Source organism: Antrostomus carolinensis, unplaced genomic scaffold, assembly GCF_000700745.2.
Source record: "Antrostomus carolinensis isolate BGI_N321 unplaced genomic scaffold, ASM70074v2 scaffold20197, whole genome shotgun sequence".
NCBI lineage: Eukaryota > Metazoa > Chordata > Aves > Caprimulgiformes > Caprimulgidae > Antrostomus > Antrostomus carolinensis.
The window spans coordinates 30724-43588 of record NW_010328279.1 but is presented as its reverse complement, the minus strand read 5'-3'; the positions used below and the strand labels follow the sequence as shown (position 1 = coordinate 43588).

At 37.6% G+C, this 12865-nt stretch overlaps 1 protein-coding gene across 1 annotated transcript in view; it reads left to right on the top strand.

The window, feature by feature from the left end:
- The window catches only part of TRIP12 (thyroid hormone receptor interactor 12), a gene marked incomplete at its 3' end in the record, with an annotated part of 51490 nt that overhangs the window by 8270 nt on the left and 30355 nt on the right, over window positions 1–12865 (top strand). The window contains exons 2-7 of the mRNA XM_029086012.1: window positions 480–605; window positions 1570–2222; window positions 2310–2369; window positions 9799–9904; window positions 11119–11255; window positions 12216–12299. Of these exons, the coding sequence (XP_028941845.1) occupies window positions 480–605; window positions 1570–2222; window positions 2310–2369; window positions 9799–9904; window positions 11119–11255; window positions 12216–12299 (1166 nt within the window). The remainder of the gene's footprint in view (window positions 1–479; window positions 606–1569; window positions 2223–2309; window positions 2370–9798; window positions 9905–11118; window positions 11256–12215; window positions 12300–12865) is intronic.

Genomic DNA, 12865 nt, shown 5'->3' with positions numbered 1-12865 from the left:
TCCTGCTCCAGGCATTTGATTTACTTAAACTGAAGAACAAAGAGACAAACTTGTAAACAGTTGTAACTGGATAAAGTCTTAGTGCATGGAATCTTGAGGTTGATGAGTTTATATATCTATGCCTGAGAAGAGGTCTTTGACAGGTGCTCTGGTCTTGTGCTTTACTGTGCTTATGTAAATAATTCCATAATCTTGCACACTAGAAAAAATTGAATTTATCTGCACAACTCAGGTGTGAGGAGATGTTTTATTCATTTAAAATTACTAAATAATTGTTTGCTTTACAAAACAGTTATACTGGTAGTGATTTGTAACTGCACCAGATGATTCTTTAGAAATACTGCTTTAATGTAAGGGGTTAATTGGAAAGGAATTATAAATATTTGTAAATGGTGAAAAAAAAAAAATATTTCCACCTACAGGTTGGTATCTGTATCTTGGAATCCTTATAGCTTTCTGTTTTGACTTTCTGCTAACAGGTCACATTTAGGGCAGGCAAAACATAAGGCACATAGCCCTCCTGAGAGTAGAAAATCTATTTCAAAGACACCCAAAGTGCAGTCTAATACTACTACTGAGCAGTCCAAGGGACACTTTTCTAAAAGGTAATTGCGCTTCATATTCATATGTTAACCAGTGTTATCTGTGCTTCACAACTGTGTATAACATACCTAGTTATACAGAGTTCTTATAAAATATATGACTAATAGGTTGTAACTAATATAGGTATTGCCTCCAGTGGCAGTATTTCAATGTTTCACATTGTGTTTGTGTTTTCGTTTTTTCTAATTCACCAAGAGCATTCCATCAGTGATGGGGAGGAAATGATATCTGCATAACTAGTCCTGAAATACTTGCAAGGTTTTTTCCCCTTTTGTTGCTTCATGTTGGGGGAAGATTGCCCAAGGAGTTCGGAGCTATGTCCAATATTAATTGAAACTTGTAATAATCTAAAGTATGCCTGTGTTCAGGGTAATCAGCTCGGTCGTGTTCTGTTTGCTTTTCATACACTTCTGCTATATACACACTGTAACAGTTTTCTATCATGTAGAAGAAAACTTTGCCTTTTTTGTGTGTGATTCATTACCTCAATTTTAAGATTCATGAGAAAGTATCCTTTCATTAAGAGCCTTTCCTTATCTAGAATCCCATTTATGACTAGTTATGCATTACTTGAACACTCCTTACTCTCTTGTGGAACTTATATTCTCAAACGTTTGGATAACAGCTTCATGGCTTTTTTTTTCTTTTTAATCAGTTCAACATATCTATAAAAATAGATAGTAAAATCTATCCCGGTTACGTCATACCTGCCTTTTTAAAAAAAGCAGTGTGCTGTGCTTTTATTTTGCAATTTATTTTCATGCCAGCAAAGGCTTGCAATGTGACTGTTCTCATACAAGCATGGTTTTTTTTTTTCTTGTTTCAATGTAAGCTTAATAATCAACAGTGTTTCTTACCTGTGTTTTCCTTTATTATTAGAGAATGCTGACATGTATCTTGCAACACTGTTTCAACTGTGAGGTTTCTTGAGTTCAACACTAACTCTGTTCCTGCTTACTTCTACAGAGGCTGTAGTTCATCTGCTGTTTTAATACCACAACAAGAAGATCCAGAAAGAGTCAATACTTCAGAAAAGCAAAAAACGGGGCAAGTGCCTAAGAAAGACAATTCTCGAGGAGTTAAACGCAGTGCTAGTCCAGATTACAGGAGGACCAATTCTCCTAGCTCTGCTAAAAAACCCAAAGCACTTCAACACACTGAAACTTCCTTGGAAACTAACAAGCCACATACTAAATCTAAGAGAAGACACTTAGACCAAGAACAGCCGAAGTCTACACAATTGCCATCAACAAGCAAGGCTCACACCAGAAAGGGTGGAGCTGCTGGTAGCTCCCGAAGTCAGAAAAGGAAAAGGACAGAGAATCTGTCTTGTATAAAGAGTGGTTCAGCCGTTGAATCAACTGGCGCTGAAGAGAAGTCAGCAAAACTCTCCAAGCTGGCTTCAAAATCGGTGACCTCAGCCAAAGCTGGGTGTAGCACCATCACTGATTCTTCTTCTTCAGCTTCCACATCATCCTCTTCTTCTGCTGCTGCCTCTGCTTCTTCTACTGTTCCTCAGGGTGCCAGAGTGAAACAGGGAAAGGACCAGAATAAGGCTAGACGTTCCCGTTCTGCATCCAGCCCCAGTCCAAGGAGGAGTAGCAGGGACAAAGAACCAAGTAAAACAGGTGGCTCTTCAAAGTTTGACTGGGCTGCCCGATTCAGCCCAAAAGTCAGTCTCCCTAAAACAAAACTGTCTCTGCCAGGCTCTTCCAAGTCAGAGACATCAAAACCTGGACCTTCAGGACTGCAGGCTAAGCTAGCAAGTAAGTTGCTCTTTTGTGGAAGAATAAACATGTATGTTTTAAAGTTAAGTCTTCTAAACAAATACTTCTATTGTTTTCAGGCTTCTTGGTATCTTCTGAAAGAAATTAACTTCTAATGTATTCTGCTGAGCTTTTAAGTAAAGTTGTGACTGAAACTATTTCCAGCTAAAACAAATTATTTAAGTACAGTCAGTGTTCTATAAGTTTAAGTTGCTTCTCTGTCTTGGTAATCAATTTAAAAAATAAAATATATGCAAAATACTTGGATGTTGTGATAGGGACATATATGTTATAAAACTCTTGATTATATTCCTCCTATCAATTTTTTTTTTTCCTTCTCATTTTCTTAAGCTTTCTGTCCTGAAGTGGGAATGATAAATGCTGGAAAACAAGTAGATAATATGCAGTTTCTTGTTTCAAGCCCACTTTCCTAACTTTTCCTTACTGTGATGTTACTTTAAGAACAATAGTCTTTTAAGCCTAGTGTACCTAGTGCCTGGGATGTTAGTCACCTTATCTTTTAGATTGTCCCTACAAAATATATCTTCTCTGTGCAGGTACCATTTTTGGACATTGTCATTAAGCAATACAGGGTGTCTCCAGGCAGAGCACTTGCTTGCTAGTGTGCAGATGTGCTTGTAGCTCTGTTGCCTTGAGCAAAGTTTTTTTTTTTTTTTTTTTAAATGCATTATGCTACCTTTGTATATTGTATGATTTACTTCTAGCATGTATTCTCTAAAACTTGATGGAAGAAGTTGGATTCCTAAGTTTGCTTACTGTTGTTCCTTTACTTAGACATGATCGCAAGTAGCCTGTCCCACCTAGGGCATGTCTATAGCTAATACTAACGCAGGAAATATGTGAAATAAACAAGAGCAACTGGATGTCTTCCTGTATAATCAAGATAGATTTAATTGACCTAACCAATGAGTTTTGGATAACTTACATGATTGGAGTATTGATTCTGGAATGACTTAACCTAATTGAGGAAGAATGGCTTTGGGGAAGGGGAGAGAAGTTACTTTCTTTACAGCAAGGTTTTATTTACCTGCTCCATGGTTCAGGACTTTACTGGGTGATGAATTCCAGAGTAAAATCTCTAAATTTGCCCAGGGTGGAGTGAGGGTGAAGTTGGTTGGAATCAGGCAAGAATGGGGCTGACCAACAAGTTCTTAGCTAAGTCTGTCCTTGTTACAGGCAACTTTTTAGCAATGAAGCAACAGGGAGGAGAAAGAATTTACCTCCAACAAGTGAACAATGAGAAGGTGAAGGCAGAGAAAGAGTAATTAATGTGACAAGCAAGGAGTGAGAAGGGGAAGGATGGGATAGCAGAGTGTAAGGGAAGTGTGTGTTGAGCAACTTGAAAAACAGCACTGAGAATATGAGCCTAAACTGTCTCCACAAAGAATGTTCTGAGAAAGCCAGCTTGACTAGCTTTAGCTCTTCCATGACCTGAAAGACATCTTTTGCAAAAAGACAAACAAGTTGAACTAACATTGATGTATATGTCACAAAAACAAAGTTGGTATGGACTGTAGGTATGTGTGTGTATGTATAAAAAAAAAAATCACTGGTAGGACAAAAAGCATGGTGAGAGGCTTCTAAATGGTATCCCAGTTTGATGGGACAAAGTACTAATAGGTGATACTAGGAAGTCTAAAATGTCTCATGGCTGTTTATTTTACTCAGAGTAAGTGATTATACTGAATATCACTAAGAGTAAGAACTTAACCTAGAATAGAAGAAAAGTGTTAAACTTCATGATGTTTTTTTTTCTTGGCCTTTCAAACAGTGTTAGAGTTCTTTGACAACAGATTGAAGCGATCTTGGAATCAATAGCAACTATTAGCTTAGCCCTTTTTTAAAAAACAGAGAAAATAACTTGTCTGCCGTACTTCTTCACTAACTTGAAAATATTGGGACAAATTTGAAATATTTTAACAAAATAAACATTTTAGATTAATACTGAGACGTGTCAAGAAAATATTAAGAAAATAATCCTTCAGAGTAGGTTTTTAGGAAGAATGTGTCGATTCAGATTTACTTTCTGTAGCAAGCTAGTACCCTTAGAAGGTAAGGGAACAGAAGTAGGTGATTTTTCACACAGATATTGGCACACCTAAAGCTTTCTAAAGCAGTAAGGCAAACAGTGATCTAGATTAAATTATTGAGGTGTACACCCCTCTGCCTGGAAACTTGTCTTTAGAAGTCATAGTAATCCTGTCTAGAAAGTGAAAGCTAAAACTCAGTAGGCTTGTCTGGGTATATAATATGAAACAGATGTTTGAAGAAGTTTGAAATAGGGCTCATAGAACTAGTGGGAAATGAAAACAAACATGCAAACATGTTTAACTCTGTGAAGAGGAAAAAAAATTTCAGGAAAAATTATGGTGGGGAGTGGTTCTAGGAAGAAAAGTGGGAGGAGAGGGGAGATTATTCTGGCTAACATACGATCAGTCGTGTATATAAATGCAATGCTGCTCACTTCTGGATATTGCAGTTCAGGAAGTACAAGAAGAATTATTTGTAAGTAATAGAAAAAGAAAAGCTAAGCTGGCTTATTCTACTGAAGAGAAGAATGAGGAGAGACATGGTTGCCATCTTTGCAGAAACTTTTGACATATTGAAGGAGAATACCCTGAGGCTTCTTGTCCAGTCCTCACCAGATAATTAATAGGTGTTAAGTGCAGCCAAGGTGACTTCCATAGTCTTCAGCTACACAGCAGTATGTGTAACTGAGCAGTGACATCACTGAATAACAGATATAGAATTTGGAAGAATAAAAACAGGCTAGACTAAAGTTTTTACATCTAATTTTGTAGCTAAATATTTCTTGACAGAGTGGGGATGGTGAAGTTTCTTGTTTTGCTCCCTTGAATTGACTTTTTTCACATCCCTTTCAAGTTCTATATTTTGTAGGGGCTTTTGAAATATTGTGAATCTGTCATCTCACTGATTATGTAACAATATAAAAACAAGCTTAATTATGCCTCCATTATTGGGGAAATCTCTGCTGCTTTTTGTGTAGTGTCTTGCAGCCCTTAAGCAGGAAGGAGCTGGCTGTGATGGCTGGGACAGTGCTGAGAGCAGGGTAACTTAGGATAGCTGTCCCTGACTGAGAAGCTTCTACCAAATACTTGAAGATCTAAGGGGCTGAACAGGTTATTGGGTTACACTGAAAAGCCACATGAAGGTGAACATGAAGTGTGAATGGTGTATAACTCCTAGCTTCAAGGGATTTGGCAGAGATGAGGGAGAAAAGAATCTGAAAATAGCTCTGAACTAGTTTATTTGGGGTTGTGGGCGATACTGTTTTCTTCCCTGATGGTCACTAAAGCCTTAGAGTTGTGGGTTTGGACCTGAGGAAATACATTACTACCTTGGAGATAATTTATTTAATTGTGGTGATGGGCTGTGTGGAGCTACAATCAAGAGCTGAGGATGTCTGGGCTGGTACTGAGGGAGGGGAATAGTGGTGTATTAGAATGACAAAAGGTCATCTTACTGTGCCTTGCCACACAGCTATTTTCACCCTGTCTTTATTGCATGAGGAGGAGAACAGCCCAACACAGGAGCCAATCTGAAGTCTAAACTTCTCACCCTAACAAGTAAATCTCTACTGGTTATCTTTCTGAACTGCAAATAAAGGCCTCTCCAGGTTATGGACTGTGAAAGTTTGACTAACTTTGTTTTGGCTACACTCAGACTTAAAATAAGTGAATGCAGTGTAGCTGCATTTAGAACTTTTTTTCTTTCAAACCACAAAAAATGCCTTTAAAAAAAATGCCAACCAGTAAACAGTAAACACTTAAATGTGAAGATGTTATTAAGATTTTTTTTTTTTTAATTGATTTCTCTTACTGTGCCCTTTCAGGTTTAGCCTGCTTGGGTCTATTTTTCTTCAGTCATTAACATGAGTGTTTAGCATGCAAATAGGATGATGTCAGGGTGTAAGCAATATATCTGCCATAAGGAAACCTGTGCTTCTGCTTTAATTCTGAAGTTTACATCTGAAGTTTTTGCAGTTGCTGAAAATGAACTGCTTAAACCTAATTTTCTTTTGGCTTATTGGAAGTCTATACCTGTTCATAACTTTTACCACCTCTTTGAAGCAGGTCTCTTGATGATAGCTCTGTATATTATAGAAATAGGGCTGAATAAACAACTTCTGGAGATGAACATCAAACCAGTTGCCCTGAAAGCCCTTGCTCTCTATCTGTGGCGGTATAACTGGTGCTTTTCTTTGTCAGGCAGTCACAGGGCATCTCTAATCCCATCTCTCTGAACGATGGTTGTGCCCTATTTATCAGTGAAGGCTTGGGGCTGTTAGCCTCCTGCAGCTCTTGTAGATACAGGACTAACTTGGTCGGGAGGCCACACTGGCAGTGTGTTGAGGACGAGATCAAATTTTGACAACCATGTGAATGAAAGGAAGAAGGTTCAGTCCCATGCTGGAGAAAGCAGTCCTGAGCTTATGGTATTGGGAAGACTCAAAGGATTTGCAAAAGATGCAGATGGTAAGATTGACTTAAGAAGCCGTCTTAAACAGTGAACTTTAAGGGCAGAGAGTGGTGTTGAACAGCAGGTAGGGAACAAACTCTGAGAAGTCTTTCATTGCTTCCTTTTTAACTTTTGAAGTTAATAGAGGGAGGTAGAGGCATATGTGTGCCTTGGTAGATACTCGGAGGTAGAGTAATAGAAACTTGGGAAAAGAGAAGCATGCAGAAAGATCTGACAAGTAGAATGTTCTTCCTGAGCAGCAGGAGAAAATGAGCTCAACTCTTACGGGTGCTCAGGTTGTGATGTATTCTGCAGCTCATGTACTAAGCAGCAAATGGGTAACTCTCTACATTCTGTGAAACCCTTTTACAGGTGTGATTCAGTTTAAAGAGAGGGCTCAGCTCATTTACAGCCCATTTCACAGCTTCATTGACCTACTGATTTGTGGTGTCTGTGCTCATCTGGCCTATGTTAAGCAAGCTTAGTTCACCAAACTGGCAGAATACAAAGAGAAGTGTATCAGGTGTGCACTCTGTGCATCTTGGGATTGGTGTGGGGACAATAAGACATGACTGAGTGTACCATACTGTTAAAACAACAGTAAGCTGCTCAGCTAGCTCTGCTGTTTTCTGAAACTTTTGCCCTTAGCAGAAATCCTGTTTTGATACAAGTTAGGTCAATCTTAATTCACTTACAGTGGATGTGTGGTGTCTCATTGATAGCATATTACTAAGCTGATATGAAGTTACTTAATATTTAGATACAACTACTTGAAAATTAGTACTCACAGATTTTAAGTAGTATGTGGTGTGCTGACTTAAAGAATTAAAATGTATTTGTATGTTTTTCCAGTGATACCTCCTGTAACAGGGTGATTAACTTATTCTTCTGAATATAAAGCAAAGGTGCATCTCACTTAGAATTTCACCATGCTGTTATAAGCACCGAGTAGCCTACTTTTCCCTACGTGTAATATAAATTCAGAGTGGTAAATGTGTTATCTGTGGAATAATACAGTGCTATACATAGTGCTGGTTAAAGCATACATTTTCTATTGTAAAATATAATCGGCTGTGAGGGGAGTTTTGTTGTATCCGTGCACTTCTGTTCCTTAGATAGCTATGGCACAGGATCCTACTACAGCTGTTTCAAACTGATTTTTGTCTTGTATCTCTACTTCACAACACACTCCTCTTGCCCTCTCCAGTGAGTCTCTTACATGACTCCAGCCCTATTTACATGCTGTATTTCATGAAGTTGTAGCAACTTCCACTGAAATTTTTGGTTTGAAAGCATACATAGTAAAAAAAGCCACAGCTTTTTTGGATATTTGAAAAAGTTATGTGTTTTGTTCTCTATATACGGACTGTCTGAAAATTTAAGTGGCTAGCCTGCTTCAGTTCAGTGCTTGGTGGCTATTAAATGCAGAACCTTGTTGTTTCCTTAAGGTTGCCAAATTTCCTAAGTCAGTAAGCCAGATTTGTGGTAAATCCACAAATATGAGGTTAACCATTATCTGCATGGAATTTCACATAGCGTTGTGCTCCTAGGTCAGACACAGTATATGGTGTTTGAAAGGACAGACTATTGACCAGGTCAGTAATAGCTTTTCAGATCACTTTCCCTTTTCCATTCAGTATCCAGTCAGAAGCTGCACAGTTATCATGTAATCTCTCAGTACCACAACTTGGTGTTCCTGGAATGTTTTAGGATTAAGAAAATAGACAGGAGGCAGTTTGATAAGTGTTGTGCTCAAGAACATTGCACAGTTAAATAGGTCTTATTTCTGCTTTGTTGCCAGATGAGGGAGCAGTGATCTAACTTGCTCATCTTTTCAAATCTATTTACCTCTGTTCTAGTAATATTATGTCTAAATTGAATGTTATGTTCTCTTTTATTTTATTTATTGTAGAGACAGGGGGACTGAAATGTAAAGCTGGACCTGATAAGGATTTTAAATTCTGGACACTTTAGTTCTCAGCTTTCTGCTTTGCAAGCTGTTATGGGGTATTTCAGCCTGACAGTAAGCTTGCTCATCATCTGAGAATGTTGTATTGCAAGGGTTTTTTGTGTGTTTAAGACTTACCTGGTTCTGTGGTGGGATGTGTCATCAGATCGATGGCTTCATAACCTAGAGCAAATTAATATCAGTTGGGTCCGTTCTTTAACAGTGCAAATATTTCTAAATTAAAAACTTGAGAACTTTTCTGAAGCTGTGAAGATGCGCTTGGTTGTTTGCCTCAAGGAAGACCTTATGACAGTAATAAGAGTTGAAGGGATGTAGTTGAAATAGGGACACAAATACTACATATGACAAATCTCAACACTGGCAGTGCTTGTCTCCTGGAAGGGAGCATGGTTTTGATTTAAGGCAGTTATTCTTAAGCCATACTGCTGTGAATAAAGCTGACTGAAAAATATGATTCAGCTTGTGAAGAAGGTTAAGTTTGTGCTGCACAGACTTACTCAGAGTTGCGGGAAAACAGATGCAAATGCCACTGCCCTCCCTCCGATGTACTTTCTTTTTCTCTCTTTATCTAAAGCAAAGGCATCTTTTGTTTCAAGTGTTTTGAACATAAATGTGGAAATAATAAACTTGTATCCCATAATGTAATACCTGTTTAGCACGAGAGAGACTTAAAGGCTCTTCTATAACTGGAGTGTGTAGGTAAGAAAAAGGTGTTTAGGTAACAACTCGGAATTTAGTATTGTTTAAAATAATGAGTAAAAGTAAATATATGAACCTTTCTTTTACTGGTATAAGCAGTTCAGTGTAAGGTGACTAAAACCTGATGTGGGCTTACTGTGGTTCTTATGTAGAAGCTGTTCTTCTGTGTAGAACTGTCCTGTACACAGAAGTTTAATTTCTTTGTAGAACTACTGTATATTTAAAGACTGATTTACTCTCAACTCTTTACATATTACATAGGTTTAAGAAAATCTACAAAGAAGCGCAGTGAATCACCACCTGCTGAGCTCCCCAGTTTGCGGCGGAGCACACGGCAAAAGACCACGGGCTCCTGTGCTAGCACCAGGTAAAAATTAAGATAATGAAACATGTTTACTGCAGTGGGTTGATATTAATGCCATTTTTGTGCATGAAAATTGGCCTTATCCATCTCTTTGCTATTGGAGAAGGAGCTGTAGCTGTTCAGGCCTGCTGGGTTACTTTGTACACCAGTGTCATGGATAGTGCATAGAATTAGTCACCATCAGACCTTTAATAACCACCTCAGCTGTGGAGGGAAGGAAACACCCAAAGCCAATATTACGAATTAAAGTAATCCTTTCCTTAGGGAAGTGTTGTCTAAAAAGCTACTAAACACAAGAGAGAGTGCTAGACTACTGTCCATCATGAATAATAAAACAGATGACTACTTTGAAAAATAAGACATCATAGCACCACACAGGAATCTGTTTTAATAGTGTACATTGTTGAGCTGACTTAACTTGTCAGCAGCTGCATCTGAACAGTACTACAAATATCTAAGTACTTAATATACCTTCTGATGAAGGAGAAAATTAGTACTGAATGAGTAATTTTAAACAGCCAATAGATTAAATGGGAGGGTAGACTAAATGTGTCCTGTGATGCAAAATTTTGTAGTTGCATATAGTCTGAAGTTAGATTTATGAAGCCTTAACAAGTGTTTTTTCACAACTTCCTTTCCTTCTTCCATGCCATGAAAAAAAAAGCTTCTGAAGTCTGATTCTGTTGTCAAGTGTGCATTTGTATTTGATTGTATACTTTGTAGGCAAACATATTTGTAGTGGTGATGACAGTAGTGTTTAAAAAAGCAAATTTAAGAAGGCTTGTGCCCTCAAACTTGCTCTGGCACTGAAAACCAAGTTGAACATCAGTTTTCTCTGTGCTTTCAGTAGGTCAGAACTTCCTTTAAAGATAGTTACTCTGTCATTGAACTTCTCAAATGTGTACGTGATTTGTAACTAACAGTCACTTTAATCTTGCTCACTTTTACTATTATATTTTAGTAGCCTGCCTTGCCTTGAGGGTATAGTGTAAGGACGTTGTTGTAATGCATTAGTATAAACAAATCACCACCATGGTGCGTGGCAAGAAGGCTAAAGAAGAGTTGGATAATTTTGTGAAGACTTATTCTTATGCAAATCTGTTAGTTTGTGCAACTTTGTGGTAGTGGTCTATGCAAATATTACGTGGTTTTGAGTAGTTTCACATTAATAAATCTCTTGTTCATAAGGTCTGAAACTTTGTTTTTTGAATCTCTAGTCGGCGAGGCTCTGGCCTGGGCAAAAGAGGAGCAGCTGAAGCTCGCCGACAGGAGAAGATGGCTGATCCTGACAACAACCAGGACGGAGTTAACTCTTCAGCTGCGCGTACAGATGAGACTCCCCAGGGAGCTGCAGGTAAGAAGAAATTCCAACTTAAGCATTTATAGTTTACTTGCTGATATAAATTTCTTTGCATTTAAAAATAATTAAATGGATTAATTTCTGGGGAGAAAATATTATTTAAACTGGTACAGCTGGTAAATAATTCTGAAAGGTGTTTGAGTGAGAGGGACCTTTATTTTTGAATCTGATCTCTTGAATATCTGGTACACGTTTCAGTTGTGTTTTTTTTTTTTTTTGTACTCTCCAAACTATGTCCAATAAAGTAGGCTTTAATTTTCAGGCATCTACCTTTTTTTTTTAATGTAACTTCAGCCAATGCTACATAAATTACTGTACTGACAACTGAAAAGACACTGAACTCCTCATAATACAGAAGGTGTGCATTTACCTGTAAAAGCTCTTTTGTAACTACTCATAAATATTCTACAAGTTTTCTGTTGAAATGGAAAGTGTCTATACTGGAGAAATTTCTAACCAAGTTAAATATTCTAGTACTTAATTTTATCATCTGGTCCTAATTAGTAATGAGTTAAAAGGAACTTTCCAGCAATTATGCTGGATTGTAGAAAATCTCAAATATTTCTGCTTGAAGCTAGCTACACCAGTACAAAAAGTCAAAAGTAATGGAAGCTAAGTGCAGCAGAACACTCACTGTCTGAAAAAGGTAATTTGCTGATCTAGCTGCATTTGTTCTTTTGTTTTTGTTGGTTTTCTTGGTTTTTGTTTTTTTTTTTGTTTTGGTTTGGTTTTTTTAATTCATTATCTTGCATTGATACAGGCTCTCTCTCCAGCTTTTGAAAGTATTAGACCTGTAGACTGGTCTATTTAAAATGAAAGAGGTATGATGGCAGCAATGTTTAATACAGAGCACTCTTCTGATGGTGGCCACTTTTCTTGATGGTGGAATTGATGTGAATTTTCTTAGTTTTAAAGACACCTTAACTTGCATTAATCTCTATTTTATTTCTTTAGCTTCTAGTTCTGTTGCTGGAGCTGTAGGTATGACAACCTCTGGAGAAAGTGAGTCAGATGATTCTGAGATGGGAAGACTACAAGGTATAAAAATTGTTATTAATTAACTTGTTGTTGTTATTTGCAGCATATAAATAGCCATACCTACCCAAATTCTGTATTATATGTAGTGGAAAGGCTGTATTTTGTTTCTCTGTCTGTGAATGTGTTGCTTTGCTTACTGTAGTGCTGAAGTATGGAGTTACAAGCTTTCATTCACTAAAGATACAAGAATTTGGAAGTACTGTCTAGAGTGGGTGGCATGGTGTATAATGTACCACTATTGATGATTTTTCAGGGGGAAGTAGGAAGAGAGGCTTGAGAACTCAGTCCTATTAAGTGTGTAAGCTCAAATATGAAAATAAGTCTTTTTGCAAGAATGTCTTCAGTTGACAGGCAAGGTTAGGCCTGCTGTTACTCTGCCTACTTCTGGATAACATTTTTTTAATGTTTTTCATTTACACCCATGTTGCTGTAAGCTTTGAGGAAACAAAATCTAAATGTTCTTAAAATGCTTGCTTTCATGGGTTAAAAGTCTCAAAGCCTGAGAGTACAGACAGGTAGAAACTCAGTTTCCGTGTTCTGCAACTGTTTTAATGATTTGGCGAGGA